The following is a 14,021-nucleotide window of genomic DNA, read 5'->3' as shown; positions in this document are numbered from 1 at the left end:
CTTTTCACTTAATCCAGCCTTCAGGATGCTAACTTCACTTTGTTACCTCTCAGCACAGAAATTGAAAAGTGAACGTTCAGAGGGGAGAGAAAAAGGGAAAATTCAAGCCTCCTGCAAAATCTCCAGATGTGTTTTTTTTTTTTTTTTATCTATATCCATAACTCTCCCTCCCCTTCTCTCATCCTTTCAGCTCCTCGTCCCTCGCACCAAACCTCTATCTCAATCTCTTCTCAACTCACTCAAGCGTTGGCCGGCAAGGCCTCCAGCATCGATCCAATAAAGCTGGTAGTTGGCACTGCGAGGCTCGGAGAGCTTTCACCCAGACCCAGCGTTTAAGCACGCTCATTTAACAGCACGTCGCCATGATCTGATCTGGGGGCGGAGGGGGAGTTTGATAGATTTTTTCTTCTTTCAGCCTCTTCTTATTTTTCTCTCAAAAGTGTGATCAATAACAGTCACATTGGTTGGACACGGCCGCACAAACACACGCACACACACACACACACACACACACACACACACACACACACACACACACACACACACACACACACACACACACACATCTCCAAATCTCAATTAGCACCCCTGCCAATCCAACAAATGCTTGTTTGCCAGCAGAGGAATTTAGTATTCACATGTGGGAATAGGTGAAGGAGGGTAGGAGACAAAATGTGCTACAAATACAGAGGTATATTCTTTATTTGTGCTGGTTCAAAGTAAATACAGTTTGACATTTTGTGCCTGTTTAAAAGTCAATGGATTCCGTCGAGCACGCACCATCAAAGGCGCCATTTCACTCGCTGATACGCAGCAGGTGCAGATGAGATGGCTTACAGATGACGTTTCTGCTATGTGTCTGCATGCATTTCAGTTCTTATGACGATATTTTGTGCTCATAAGTATAAATGTCCATTGTACTGTACCTCATAGCTGCAGTGGTTGGGTGAAAGGTCAGAAACTAGTTTAGTACAGAGTTCATTCAGTTCACCAAACCAGAACACAAAAAAAAAAGTTTGTTCCGCTTATTCATAGTGGTGCTGAGCCAGCAGATAGTTTTGGTTTCATGTTCAAAGGTTTTGACATATGTATATCTGAGATTGTCTTTTGAAAGCTTAAACACTAGATTCTGGCTTGTGGTATCCCCAGCATTTGAAAATGATATTTAAACATGTTTTGCAGGCAGTGTTCAAGTTCGTCTTAGGGAATCTCACAGCACGGGGTGAACAGATTTCCTTACTTTTTACCAAAGAATTATCCTCTATGATTATCCCTAATATTGTAATATGCTTCAAACAAAGTGTCTGACACCAATTTTCCAGTGGTGTTGTTGAGCTTTTCACAGAGCAGGAGGTTGCAACATTTCTCTGAAACGCTCCTCTCCTTTTTTAATTTTCACATGTTAAACACCATGAATGACTCTGAAGGGGACAGTGTCTGGAAATCTGCTACATATTTGTAAAATGAAGGGTTTTGAGACGTAGCGTGACATGCAAAAGATACAGAATTCAAAGAGCCACCCTAAGGATGGCAGTCTTAGAGTTAGGGGAAGGGTGGCTGTGCAAATCTGTATGATTTAAATAGTAAGAACGTACATTTACCATTTTTGTCATCTGCACAAATCAAACCTTAAACCAATAAACCTGTCTAGATTTGTTGATTAATAAAACCATCCACAAGTACAACATATTATTCCTTTTACTCCCACTTCACATCATCGATCATGGAGGTTTGTTAGCACAGGTGGCTGCAGCACATCCACTCATGACAGCAGTCGAGTAAAATAATAATAAAAAAAAAAAACTATTTTCACAGTCAAATGCTCAGTGAAACAGAATTTCATTTATTTAATGTTGTTCATGGTTGATTTCACACTTCTTTGTCAACAACAAGTGACATGATTCATCAAGAACGTGTTTGTTTCAAGCTTAAATGATGTGACTTCCAAAATGAACAATTCACCATAAAATAAAGCATTTCAGGCTGGCAGGTCTTCACAAGCATACAGAAACAAACTTGGGAGTGTGTCACAGTGTTTAATGTGAAATTCCTCACCTGTATGTGTCTCACCTGCATCACCGTAAAAAAAAAAAAAATAAAAAAGTCATTCATCCTGTGCTGTTAGTGGAATGTAATGCCTCTGTGTAGCTGCACACTTGACATGTTCATTAGGCATAAACCAATTCATTTACAACCGCGGTGCTATTGGATTGTCCTTGCCTTGACATTCATTTCCCAACACATTGGCGTTAGATGCATTGCCAGCATCAATTAACTTTGATAACTCAGTCCCAGTTTAATATACTGCCGCTGAATTGGCTTGACAAGACCGTGGCGATAAGCTATTTCTGAGCTTTTTGAGTGGCGAGAGCTGGATTATTATTCAGAGTGAGGGACAGACAAGAAAAAGTTTTCCTGCGTAACCCCCACGGCCAAAAGTCATTAAAATGTTCCGTTTGTTTTTGTTGGCGCGCACACACACACACACACACACACACACACACTGATTACATCTATGTCCTTGTTGGCTTTAATGATTTGCAAAGCCGGTTTCTGTTTTACATTATTGTGGACTCTGATGACAATGTTCAGTTTTATTGTACATGTTTTCAAAGGGAGAAAAGGAACCTCTCAGTACAGCTTCAATATGTGAATGTGTTTTGTGTGGCTTTTTGAAAAATCTGCATGTTGTAAATACTATTCTGTCAAAGTAGTTTCTGATAAACAAGCCAGTAGAGGAAGAGAACTGCTGCTTCCAGCTGATGTGTTGGGTTTTCTTTCTCTCGGCAGGCTGCCAGGAGCCCGACCGCTCTCTCGAGTCCCTCCGATCAACAGATTGATTCTTCAATCCATCACTCAACGGCTGCTTCGACGAATGGGAGCTGACATGGGAGCCGTGGGCAGGACGAAGCTCTTGCTCCTGGTGTTAATGGTTGGATGGGAGAAGTCACTGGGTCTCAACTGGAACCCAGTCCCCCGCAAGACTGTTCGATACCAAGGTGAGGGAGCAGTGTTACACCAGCTGATATACTTACACATCACAATCCTCTCTTTTCAGTTCATGTAAAACATACACATGACAAAAAAGCATAGTTTCTTCATAGTGTCTTCTCTGTGCTTAGCTGATGCTATGCTAGGCTAGGCTAGGCTAGGCTAGTCCTGCTAATTGAGAGTTACAAGCTTGTTAGCCTGGTCGCTAACAGCTGCATAAGTTCACTCAGTTATTGGTAAAGACATTAGGGGATGATGGCATATTCTTATTGCCCTCTGCCGCTCTCCATGCAGCGGACTAAAGTGTTCAAGTTAAAGTTCACCTGTGCAGAACTTGATGCAAACCTTATAGCATATGTGGATTTACTCAGCGGCTGCTAGTGTGTCTGTTGATTGCACAACTTCCACTGGAATGAACTGATGTAGCCTGTAAGTATTGCTCTTTTTTTTTTTTTTTTAACTTAAACCAGATTTAATATGCTGCTGGTTGAATTCTCCAACTCGTGACTGCACTGATTTATTTGCTCAGACATCTAATACCAACCCAATAATTATAAAACTATCTTGCATTACAACAGATCATTTTCCATCATCTGAGAGGTGGATGATTTCTGATCTTTCTTAAGCAGCACACATCGACCCTCAGTAAAACAATACATCAGTCTAATTCTAGTGCTCAACTGTATTTGCACTCCTAATCTCAGCCCTCCTCTGCAGTCAGGCTCAGCTTTCTCCACTGAACAATGCCAATTGTTGCAAGCTGAGAAATAGTCTTTTTTAATCCCCTAAAAGGGAAGTGCTGCATTCTCTCTCTTGGGGATTATGGAAATTCTATAAAGAGAGAAAACATATGTTGAGAAGAAGCTATATTCTCTCTGTACCACCTATTCCACCTTTCATCCCATATCTATCTCTCCTCTCCCCACTCTTCCTCTTTTTTCTTTTTGCCTTTCATCCCGACCCTCCCCCTTTTTTGCTTTGTATGCCGCGGCTCATCATATGAACCTGAAATGCTCTTATGGTGTTTTCACAAAGAGCTCCGATTTCAGTCGCTCTCCAGGAGAATGGCGCGTGGTGGTGGGGAGTGGGGAGATTTCAAAAGCTGCTTTCTCATGCCGCTATCAAGCACCCCACCCCTTCCTTTTCCTTTTTTTTTTCCATACAGTACTCCTCCTTCATCTCATCCCTGCACGATGCTGGCGTCACTGGGGGGCAATCGATAGAGTGTCTATAGTTTCTGGTGAAATGCTCCAGTGTGACAAAGCAAAGCCAGTGGCGGGCAAACGGGGACAGCTGCAGAAACAGGAGCAAAAACATGCACCACAAAAAAGTATCTCATTTCCAGTATTTTGCTGAAGAAATGGATGAATACCTTTGCCTGTAGAGACAAGATAACTCCCCTGGCTTCTAGTGCAGGCTTACTTTTTTTCTTTCTCGCTCTCTTCCAGCAACATCACAGAAATAAAAGCCTTGTCACGAAACACGGGAGAAGGCAGATCACGTCACTTGTATCATACTTGATTTGAGTGTGGCACTTGAGTGCAGAAAGAATCTTGACGCAAATTGATTTGCATTGGAAACAAGTGGGATTATCTTGACAGATTTCTCCACTTGGTTAAAGAAAAATGAGATTTTCAAGCTCAATGCTGGGTTAAATGACTTATATGGATGGGTTCTTGCCATTCTTGCCACAGTGCTGAGGAGGAGATAGGAGACAGGCGAAATGGAAAAAACAAAGCTGCAGAAAGACTGGGGCGGGATGGATTGGAGGGGAGAAGCGAAATGAAAAAGGAAGAGGGAAGATCTATAATGGAAAGAAAACCCAAAAGAGAGATAGGTAGAGTGACACAGAGAGAGACTGGGAGAGAGAGGCCAGTCACTAACTGCCTTAAAAGGACAGAAAGTAGCTTCAGAGCAACGACACAGGGAAAGGAAAACACACACTCTCACACTCTGCAGGCCGTTCACCCACAGTCTCATTTTGCATGGAAGCATCTCCCCACAAAGAAACACACTGCATCAATATTAACGCGCGCGTGTGTGTGTGTGTGTATGCATTGCTTTTTTCATGCAGTGTGAGTTTGCAAGACAGAGACAAGAAGAAAGGCAATGAAAAACAAGAGTGAGGGAAAAGGCCACAGAGGGCGTGTGTGTTTATATGTATTTGTGTGTGTAGACAGAGAGAGAGAGAGAGTGTGTGTGCGAGTATGTGGAGCTGTGAGTCTGTCTATCTAATCCCCCTTTGTTTATATGTGTGTGTGTGAGTGTGTATACTGCTTAGGCTGGCAGTCTGAGGGATTTGAAGCTCCAGGGCAGTATAGGAGGGGCGTGTGTGTGTGTGTGTGTGTGTGTGTGATCGTGTGTGAGATTGCTGGGTGGGTTATGGTGGGGCAGCGATGGTAGAGAGATAACATTTACGCCTCCCCACTCCCACCCCCACCCAGCAATTACACGAGGCTTACATGAGGTTGCAGGAGACGGAACACAAACTTCCTCTCCGTGTGCATATCTCTTCCTCTCATTGTCTATGCACTTCTCCTGCTCTCTCTTTTTAAAAGTCACATGTTGACATTTAAAATTTTAGGCTTTTGTTATTCCTCGCCAGCTGCTCGTCACATTTATGGGAGAAAAAAAAAAAAATCACTGCTGGCTCCTAATGAGACATTTTATGCGCACAAAGTATGCATTGCCCTCGTGGCGCTGCTAATGAGTGTGGTAAATTTACGTACTGTTCTCTTATATCTCTCTAATCATAGTGTGGGTGCCTCTTGTGCATGTCGTTTCACTTTATCCGGGCTATGTTTCATGTTTATGCTTCTATTGTACAAGTTTCTCTGTCAGCTTCTTTTTTGTTTGTTTGTTTTTTAATGTTAAATTAGTATATTAGTCCAACTTTCACAACTTTCTGACCTGCTTGAGAAGAAATAACTCGCAGATTTCCAGTTCTCTCAGTAACCTGGTTGAGTCCATGTAAATGCACTGACTGTTGGACACTGTAGCCCACTTTCAGCCTGAAACTGGCTAAATGTCTGCTTGTCACAGCCCAAGTGGAACATTTCAACATCTTCAGGGGGGACCCAGTAGATCTTTCAAACTCAAAGGTTCAAGAGCAGGGATTTAATCATTTTTATTCGACCAGTTTTGTTCTTCTCACCTCGAGCTCAATCCTCTGTCTCTGTGACAATCTCTGTCTTTTTTGTGCCTGTTTCTGACTGAATTGGCCAGATCTCATTGAAGCATCCATTATTTTGTTTTAGGCAGTTTTCACACCCTTAACCCTGGCCCATTTCCTCTGACCACAGAAAATACTGCAGCCCATAACACCACTGTCTCCTACTCCCTCATTTACTTAAACACTCTCTCCTTTTTAGGTTCCTCCTGTTGGACACTCACACACACACACACACACACCACGTACACTCCTCAGCCCAGTGACAGAGGCCAGCATGCAAAAGCTATGACAAAACACAGCAGCTGTGGTTGAACAAAGGAAGGGAGAAAGAAAAGGAGTTAAAGAGACTCTGAGAAAGAGAGCCCTTAGAAACTTGATATTTAGTTTGAAAATATAACCAGCTTTGATGCAGCAAATGGGCCCTGCATCTTTAAAGAAAAGCCAAAGCAAATGTAGGCCTCTTGATTTAGCAAACGAACGATAGAACAAGAGATGGTGGGAGAAGAAAAACACAAAGCAGAAGAAGGAGAGTGGAAAAGGGCCGGGCCTCTGACCTCCAACAACCTCTCTCCCTGTCTCTCAACCTTTCTTTTTTTTCCCCCTTCGTTCTGTCTCCCTGCCGTATCTCTCCAAACCCTCCAATTACAGTAATGAGTGGTTGAGAGCGAGGCAGAGAGAGGCTGTGCGTGACTGGGAGGTTAGATGGAGGAGAAGGAGGGAGAGATGGAAAGAGGAGATTCATCACCGCTTTTTATCTGTTATAAGTGTCACTCATCCCCCGACCCCACTCTGATTGGTCAGTGAAGATTAACAGCCGGGAGCAGATGTCAGGACCTGGAGTGCTCTGTTGTCATTCTGACTTTGTGAGAGCTGATGTGTGGGCAAGTGGGCAGTGGATTAAAATTAAAATGCCACTCGAAGTCAGCTCTTACTCAAAGCACCTTGTTGTAGCTGTAGCACTACGGCTGAGCTGATGCTCTGGCTTTGAATTTTAAAATCGCTGCCATCCGTCATGTTTATCCTTAAAAACATTTTACATATGTCGAGGCTCGCACATTTCTGTCTCCCTGTGTAAATGTAAGACACCACACGTAGGAAAAAAACATTTTTAAATGTTAACTATTTATTGGTTCCTGCATTTCAAATTGCATTTCAGATTCCGATAGGATTTTCTGATTTCCCCAGACGTATTATAAACGGATTGAACACAAAGGGGATTATTGAAAGAACAAATAATTATATGTACTGTAATGTGCTGTAGCTATGATGATGATGATAGAAGGTTGGGATTAAGGCGGACACACACTTAACCGTCCATTAATGAATGTCACTTGGTTTTGATGACTGGTTCAACCTCGTTGAACTGGGTCTGTTCCGGTCTAGGTCAGTGGAGAAAGTGGGTGCTGTGTAAAGATTGAAAGCAGGTTGAGATCTGGTCCCTGCCAGTTGTTCTGAGGGACAGTTTGATATTTCCAGTACCTAAAGTAACTCCACATACTGGGATGATACTGTTCTACAGCCTGAATGTCTTCTCACTCGAACAACAAGCCCCCTTCTTGCGAAACACCAAATACTTGTCATTTTTGGCAAGTTAATTGTCCAGTGACTCAGATTCCCAAACTGTAGCAGTGCCATGCTGCACCGTTGCGCTCCACAGGCGTCCTCCTATCTCTCTTTGTGTGTCATCACCACAACACTGTACAAAGAGGCCTAACTCTTCCCAGCTGGTGCCCGCCACTGTGCCAGTCATACTTGCTGAACCATGAAGCTGGAATGGAAAAAAGGAAAAACCTCACTTGTGGCATCGACCAGCTCTTGATTTGCTCTGCTTGTTGTGGAGAGCAATATGCAACCCTCCACCCCCCCCCCCCCCGACCTAGCGAGGCTGTTTTATCCCCCACCCCTCTCTCTCGCTTTCATCTTCCTTCTTAACCCCTTCGAAAACCATCGCCACCCCCCACTGGGCTCACTTGTGCTGTTGTTGCGTTAATCCACTTTTACCACTTCCGTTCCTCCCACTCTCCCTTCATCTCGCTCTCTTCAAGTCCCGCTGAATTCAGTCGCTCAAAAACACTAATGATGAAGCTGCACGGGAGAAAATAAATGCACCACAACCAACAAACACGAGCTTATACATGTAAGCCAAGCAGGGGACAAGTGATTATTTGGCTCAAGACATGTGATTTTTGTTATGTATTCATCAGTATATACTTTTGTTGTCATTGATTTCTTTATTCTCTTTGGCATATTCAGTCATAAGCCAGTTAAGTACATCCCTTGTGTTGATGCCTGAATAATCCAATAAATCTCATTCACTTTCAATTTACAATACCATTAAATCTATAATGACTGAAATCCAGCCCACAGTTGACAAAAGGTGTTTTTGCAGATGTATAGTAAAACAATGTATACATTTCTCTTTCTTCCGTCTCTTTATCGACATGCTCTCATTCTGTCGTACGCCTGACTCTCCTGTGAACTTGTCGTCGCTTCTGCAGACAAAGCTCGTGCATCTGTGGGAGAGTGTTCGCGCAATGTTGTTTTTTTCCTTCAAAGAGGGTACCTGCTCAGATGAAGGTCTGATGGCGCCCTGCGTGCACGCACGGGTATGTGCGCATGTTTGTGTGGGCGCCGCACAGCGTCTCTCCCTCCTCTGTCTGCCTCTGTCTCTCATTCTGCGTTTGCTTCAAAGCTCGCCCCAAAATAGGCCTTTAATCATAGTTTGGTGTGCGACTGGCTCGGCGGTTAGAAGCTATAAGCAGAGGATGGGTGTATTTATAGCAGGCAGCAGGCTGGAGTTCTGCTGTATAGAGGCAGATCACAGAGGCGAGGCCCCGATCGAGACCTTCTCAGCCGGCCGTGAAGCTAACAGACGCTGCCTCCGTGTCTTGTCTTCTTCCTTCTCCAGCCCACATGGGAGTTCTGTTTGGTCCAGCTTGCTTTGGGCTGGGCTGCAGGGTGAAACTGCAACATGACCCAGAGATACCCTTCACTGAAGTGCGCACAAACAAGCAAAGGCAGAAGGACATTAGAGAGGATTTTCATAAAAACAAGGCTTTTCTTTTGGTGTGCTATAAATCATCCTCCTGAGAATGTTCCCTCTAAAGTTTCGTTACTGCTGTCTGATACTGCAGTTATATGGACAGACTGTATAAACTGAAATTTCTCCTTTGTGGTGCATTCAAGAGCACGCCAACATTCAACAGTCGAGGGTTTAGTCTGCAAAATTGGCAGTTTCATTCTCTTTTTCTTAAACGATGTTAGAAACAGTGATGGAAAGAACATTTATTCAAGTACTGTACCTTAGTAATTATACTTTTTTTATTCAGACCTGCATTTTATGGTAATTTAAACAACATCATGATGCCCTCCTAGGGTATGGAATTAGTGTGAACATAAGTTATGAACAGTTCAACGCTCAAAACCTAAACAGCAGGTTGCACATAACTGAGTTGTTATGCTATGCAAACTGTTTTAAGTTTATCTCACTTAATAAGTTCGATTGCTTGATATGCAACCTGTTGTTTAGGTTTCATTTTTTGTCATTTAAAGAAAGAAGGAAACTTCTTATCGTCCACTGACCCCATTAGGTTACTTTTGGTAGCTCCTGGGGAGCCCAGCCTCTAGGCTGACACCCACAGATATAAATATAGCCTACTGGGCTAAAAGAAGTCTGCAAAAGTGCTGCATGGCTCTGCAAAAGACCCCAAATCCTCATATCCTTTCAGTCTGATAGTGTGCCAGAAACTCCAGTGATACATCAGATGTATTCACACCTGTATAGTTGATAAATCCATATTTTACTTCTAGTAAGTCTCCAGTGTCTCTTTATTTAATTATGTGTGTCATTATGAATGATTTATAACCAACCCACACTCATCCAAATGCTTGTCACACTCTGTCTCTTTGTACTACCCTCCTTTATCACAGCCTCACGCCCATCTAAACATAAACATGCACACACAAGCCAGTGAAGAGGTCTTGCAGAGCAATGGTCTCCGATCATGTCTCTCACCAGTGGTGCTGACCTCGGTCAGGCCCTCCGAGTTCTGTCTTTTGTGTTCTCCATCTCCCTACCACTTTTCTATTTTTGCCCTTTTGTTTGGATTTCTTGTCGTCATCTGTTGGACTCATTATGCCTCCTCTCATCTGTACCCTTCGGTTTTTATTCGCACTCTTATTTCTGTTCTCCCTTTTCTTCCTATAAACTGTTGCATTCAAGCATCAAAGGCCTTGTAATTTAACTCAAACCGCCCTCACACACACAGTCATTAGGTAGTTAAAACAATGAAAAAGGATTAAAATAAGCCTTGTTTAAACACTTTCAAATGTTTTACATAGACTGAATAAAGGCCGATTCTTTTCATAATGTATCATACAAGGGCAGCGTTCTGTGTGCTGCACTACTAAATATACTGTATCCTCAGTACAGTGTTGCACAATATACTTTCTTAATGCTTCAGATTATTCTTAATATATTGTCCTTGGATTTTCCCTTTTGCTTTGAAAGAAATCATTCACACACTGTCTTTCTAATATACACATGTCCACTTGGACATATATAGTTATGAACCGCAAGTGTGTGCAGCTCACACAGGTTGCAACCTCTCCACACATACACACAAACACACACACAAGCACACAGCCGGTGGCCTCGGGGCTGCCACAGTGTGGTGACAGATGGTAAGTGCGTGTGTCCGTATCGCTTCTTAAAGACAGAGCCACTGATCACTTCAAACGAGCCACTCAGAGCAAAACCTCCCCTCTGTTGGTGGAGAGAAGTTCAAGTCACTGAGCAGGTACCCTGGAGAACTATTCAGGACTCTCCGAGCATGTGTGTGTGTTTCCACTAACACACAGCCTGCATATTCAGTGTGTGTGCGTGTGCACAGACTTGCACTGATTTCTGTGTGTGCAGCCACGTACACATGTGGTGTAGTGTGTGTACCTCAGTAAAAGTGTGTCAGCTCTGGAGTTTTTTTGCCCGACTGTGTGGAACACAGCAGATGTGCTCAGTTCTCCCCTGAGGATGCCGCCTCTCTCTCTCTCCCTCTATCCACTCACTCTCATCTAGCTCGCTCATCCGTACGTACCCTCCAATGTTTATACATCGCTGCTCTTCAGATAATAAGCTGACTGCGGTACTTATCCCCCTTCCTTCCTTTGGTTACTTTTCCTCTCCTCTCTTCTATCGCTCTCCTTCCATCCTGTATCTCTCACAACTTGTCACCGCTCACATTTCTTTTAACCATAGCTTGCCCAGATTTGATTTGACCATGTTTTCTGTACTATTCGCAGCATGTTTACTGCTAAACACACATTCACATGTGTGCATGCTGGTTAGTAAAAGGGTTTCAGTGGAGGGTTTCATTGCCAACATGGTAAAATGCTTCTTTAGAGGTTTGTTATACTTTGCCAGAGAACAATTTGGGAGTCAGCTGCTGAGCTTTCAGCACATAGAGATTGTGACGCTAGTAGCCTAAATCACATTCTCCCAAAGTTATTGGGAGACCACTGATATTACTGATGTGCTAAAGACCTTTGGTCTTCCCTCTAGTCTTTCCAGTGCCTATCTCATGTGTGTACAGCTTACTAAAGTCTAGCGTGAAAATATGATGTTTCTGTTTCTGTTTTGTTTTTGTTTTTTGTGCCTTGCCAGTAAATTAAATGAAAATGAAAGACCAGGGGAAATCATGTAAAGAAATATTAAACATGTGTGGGGCTTTTGAACCCGTCCCTGAGGCCTAGTGTGAGACCCTTTCTGTTCTAATAAAGCTGGGCTTAATCAATAGGTAGCTCTGGTAAATAAAGGAGTAATGTTGTACCTCATGATGCTGGCATTTGGAAAGCAGGGTCGGTTTTCTTTTAAAGTAGAACTACCTCCGGTGCTGCAGGTGCAAAAACACATCATCTTTGTATTTATGTATTCCAACACATGGCTTTAGGTCGCATGACTTTTGGACTACTGGAATCAACTATTGGCTAATTTAGTTATGTTGTTCATCGGAAAATGAAATTATTATTATTACTCTAAAATAAAAAATAATAACAGGGAAAAGTCATTAGCCTGTCACATCAATTCTAAAACCCATGGGAGGCCTTTTAACCTTGGATGTAGCAGCTGACATCACAGTTTCCACATTACTAGCTTGTTGTGGAGGTTGCAACCATATGACACAGTCTTCATCAGCATACTCATGTGTCATGGAGCTGCAGATGTTGACGTGACACAAGTAAATGCTGCTTTGATTATGGTGAATATCCGTGGTCTTAAGCATTCGATTTTCAGAATACCGCCCCCTGCTGGTGTGGAGAGTTATGTTGAGGTGTGTTCAAGTGCCTTTTTTTGAAGCAACCTAACAGTTGTGCCTCACTAGTTCTTTGATGTTGGCTTGGTGTGTCTTTGCTCTTATCTCAAAAGTTCAGCTTGTTTTCCTTGATTTTGGTGCCACCTGTGTTGCAGCACGGGGTCAGTGTGTGTGATGTGATTATAGTCACTTGAGAGCTATATTGTGCTGCAAGTACAGAGAGGGATCATCTTGTGTTTACAGCAGCAAAAACAAAATATTTTTTTTATTGTGTTTTTTTGGAAATATGTGATATCTTGAAAGGTTAAACTGACCTTGTTTCTCATAATAAAACAAAATCTTGCAGTTCAGTAACACATCGACACAGGCTCTCAGTAACAAGCCTCACTTTGCTAACCTACCTTTCTTTTGTCAGTTGTAGTCACACACACACACACACACACACACAGCTTCTTCAGCCAGTGCAGGCTTTTCCATGTGTATAAGTCTATTTAGTCGCAACTAGGCCACAGCATCACATGAGCACTTAGTCGCACCATAAATCAAACCAGTTCCTGCCGTTCCCTCCCTGGATTTCAGCTGCTATTTTCGGTTGGAACAAATGGTTAAAAGAAGTGAAAATATTCATGCTGTACAAAACAAAAAAAGAAATATTCTTATTCAGTTTGTGACATCGTATTACGTGCATTGCAGGTTGTCGTCGCCTCGCATTTTGCACACGTTCCATCAGCCCAGATAAAGTGAGTAAGAGGAGGAGGGAGAACAAGGTGACACTACAAGCAACAAGAGTGTGGATAATGAAAACGAAACACCGTCGTTTCTCTCCTTCCTCCTGTCTCTGCCTCGCTCTCACCCCTGCTCTGCACCACTAGTTTGTCTGTATGCTAGTCAGGAGATTTGAATGGTGTCTGTGTGAGAGTGAACAGCAACACATTGGGAGCATCTCCTTAAAGTTCTGATGAAAAATACTCAGATCTGTTTTTTTCAACAAACCTGTGCCGACGGAAGAGCGGAGAAAATGTTTGTGTGATTTTCTCATCGTCTTTTCGACAGAGATTGTTGGTGTCGGCTGGTGAGCAGCGAAAATGAGAGACAACCTGGTAATCTGGCCAATCCCTCGACAAACTATACAACTCTGGGATAAATCAAATCGATTCAACTCTTTGACATCAAAGGATCAATGTCTGGGTTTACAAGGAGGCTAATATTCCGTTAATACTTTGACTGATAGTCTAATCAGAGTAAAAGGCCTCACTTAGGCTTCATATTAAAATGCGATCTGCATCTGGATGTGCAGCCCAGATAATGAACAGTCTAATCACACCCGCAGATTTACACCCATTATTAGTGTGTATTTATAAGCATTCTTATGCTCAGCATTCTGCCCACGTTGTCCCATGGATCTCATTTTTCCATTTGCAATAAAGCTACTAGCTCCAACTCCAAATCCCTGTATTGTTGTGTATAGGTGTTCTGTATAGCCGGGATTAAGCATTCTCTTTTCTATAGCGGGAGCCTGTGTAATGCTGCAGTGCAGACTTTTTTAATCA

General features: G+C 42.9%; 1 protein-coding gene across 1 annotated transcript in view; it reads left to right on the top strand.

Annotated features, from left to right (window-relative positions):
- Positions 1-14,021, top strand: part of sema4c (sema domain, immunoglobulin domain (Ig), transmembrane domain (TM) and short cytoplasmic domain, (semaphorin) 4C) — a 73,341-nt gene that overhangs the window by 36,822 nt on the left and 22,498 nt on the right. Inside the window, exon 3 of the mRNA XM_026343428.1 lies at positions 2,791-2,999. Coding sequence (XP_026199213.1) covers positions 2,876-2,999 — 124 coding nt within the window. The 5' untranslated portion in view covers positions 2,791-2,875. The remainder of the gene's footprint in view (positions 1-2,790; positions 3,000-14,021) is intronic.

This window comes from Anabas testudineus, chromosome 9 (genome assembly GCF_900324465.2).
Source record: "Anabas testudineus chromosome 9, fAnaTes1.2, whole genome shotgun sequence".
NCBI lineage: Eukaryota > Metazoa > Chordata > Actinopteri > Anabantiformes > Anabantidae > Anabas > Anabas testudineus.
Note: the sequence above shows the minus strand (reverse complement) of the source record. Positions and strands in the feature narration are given on the sequence as shown.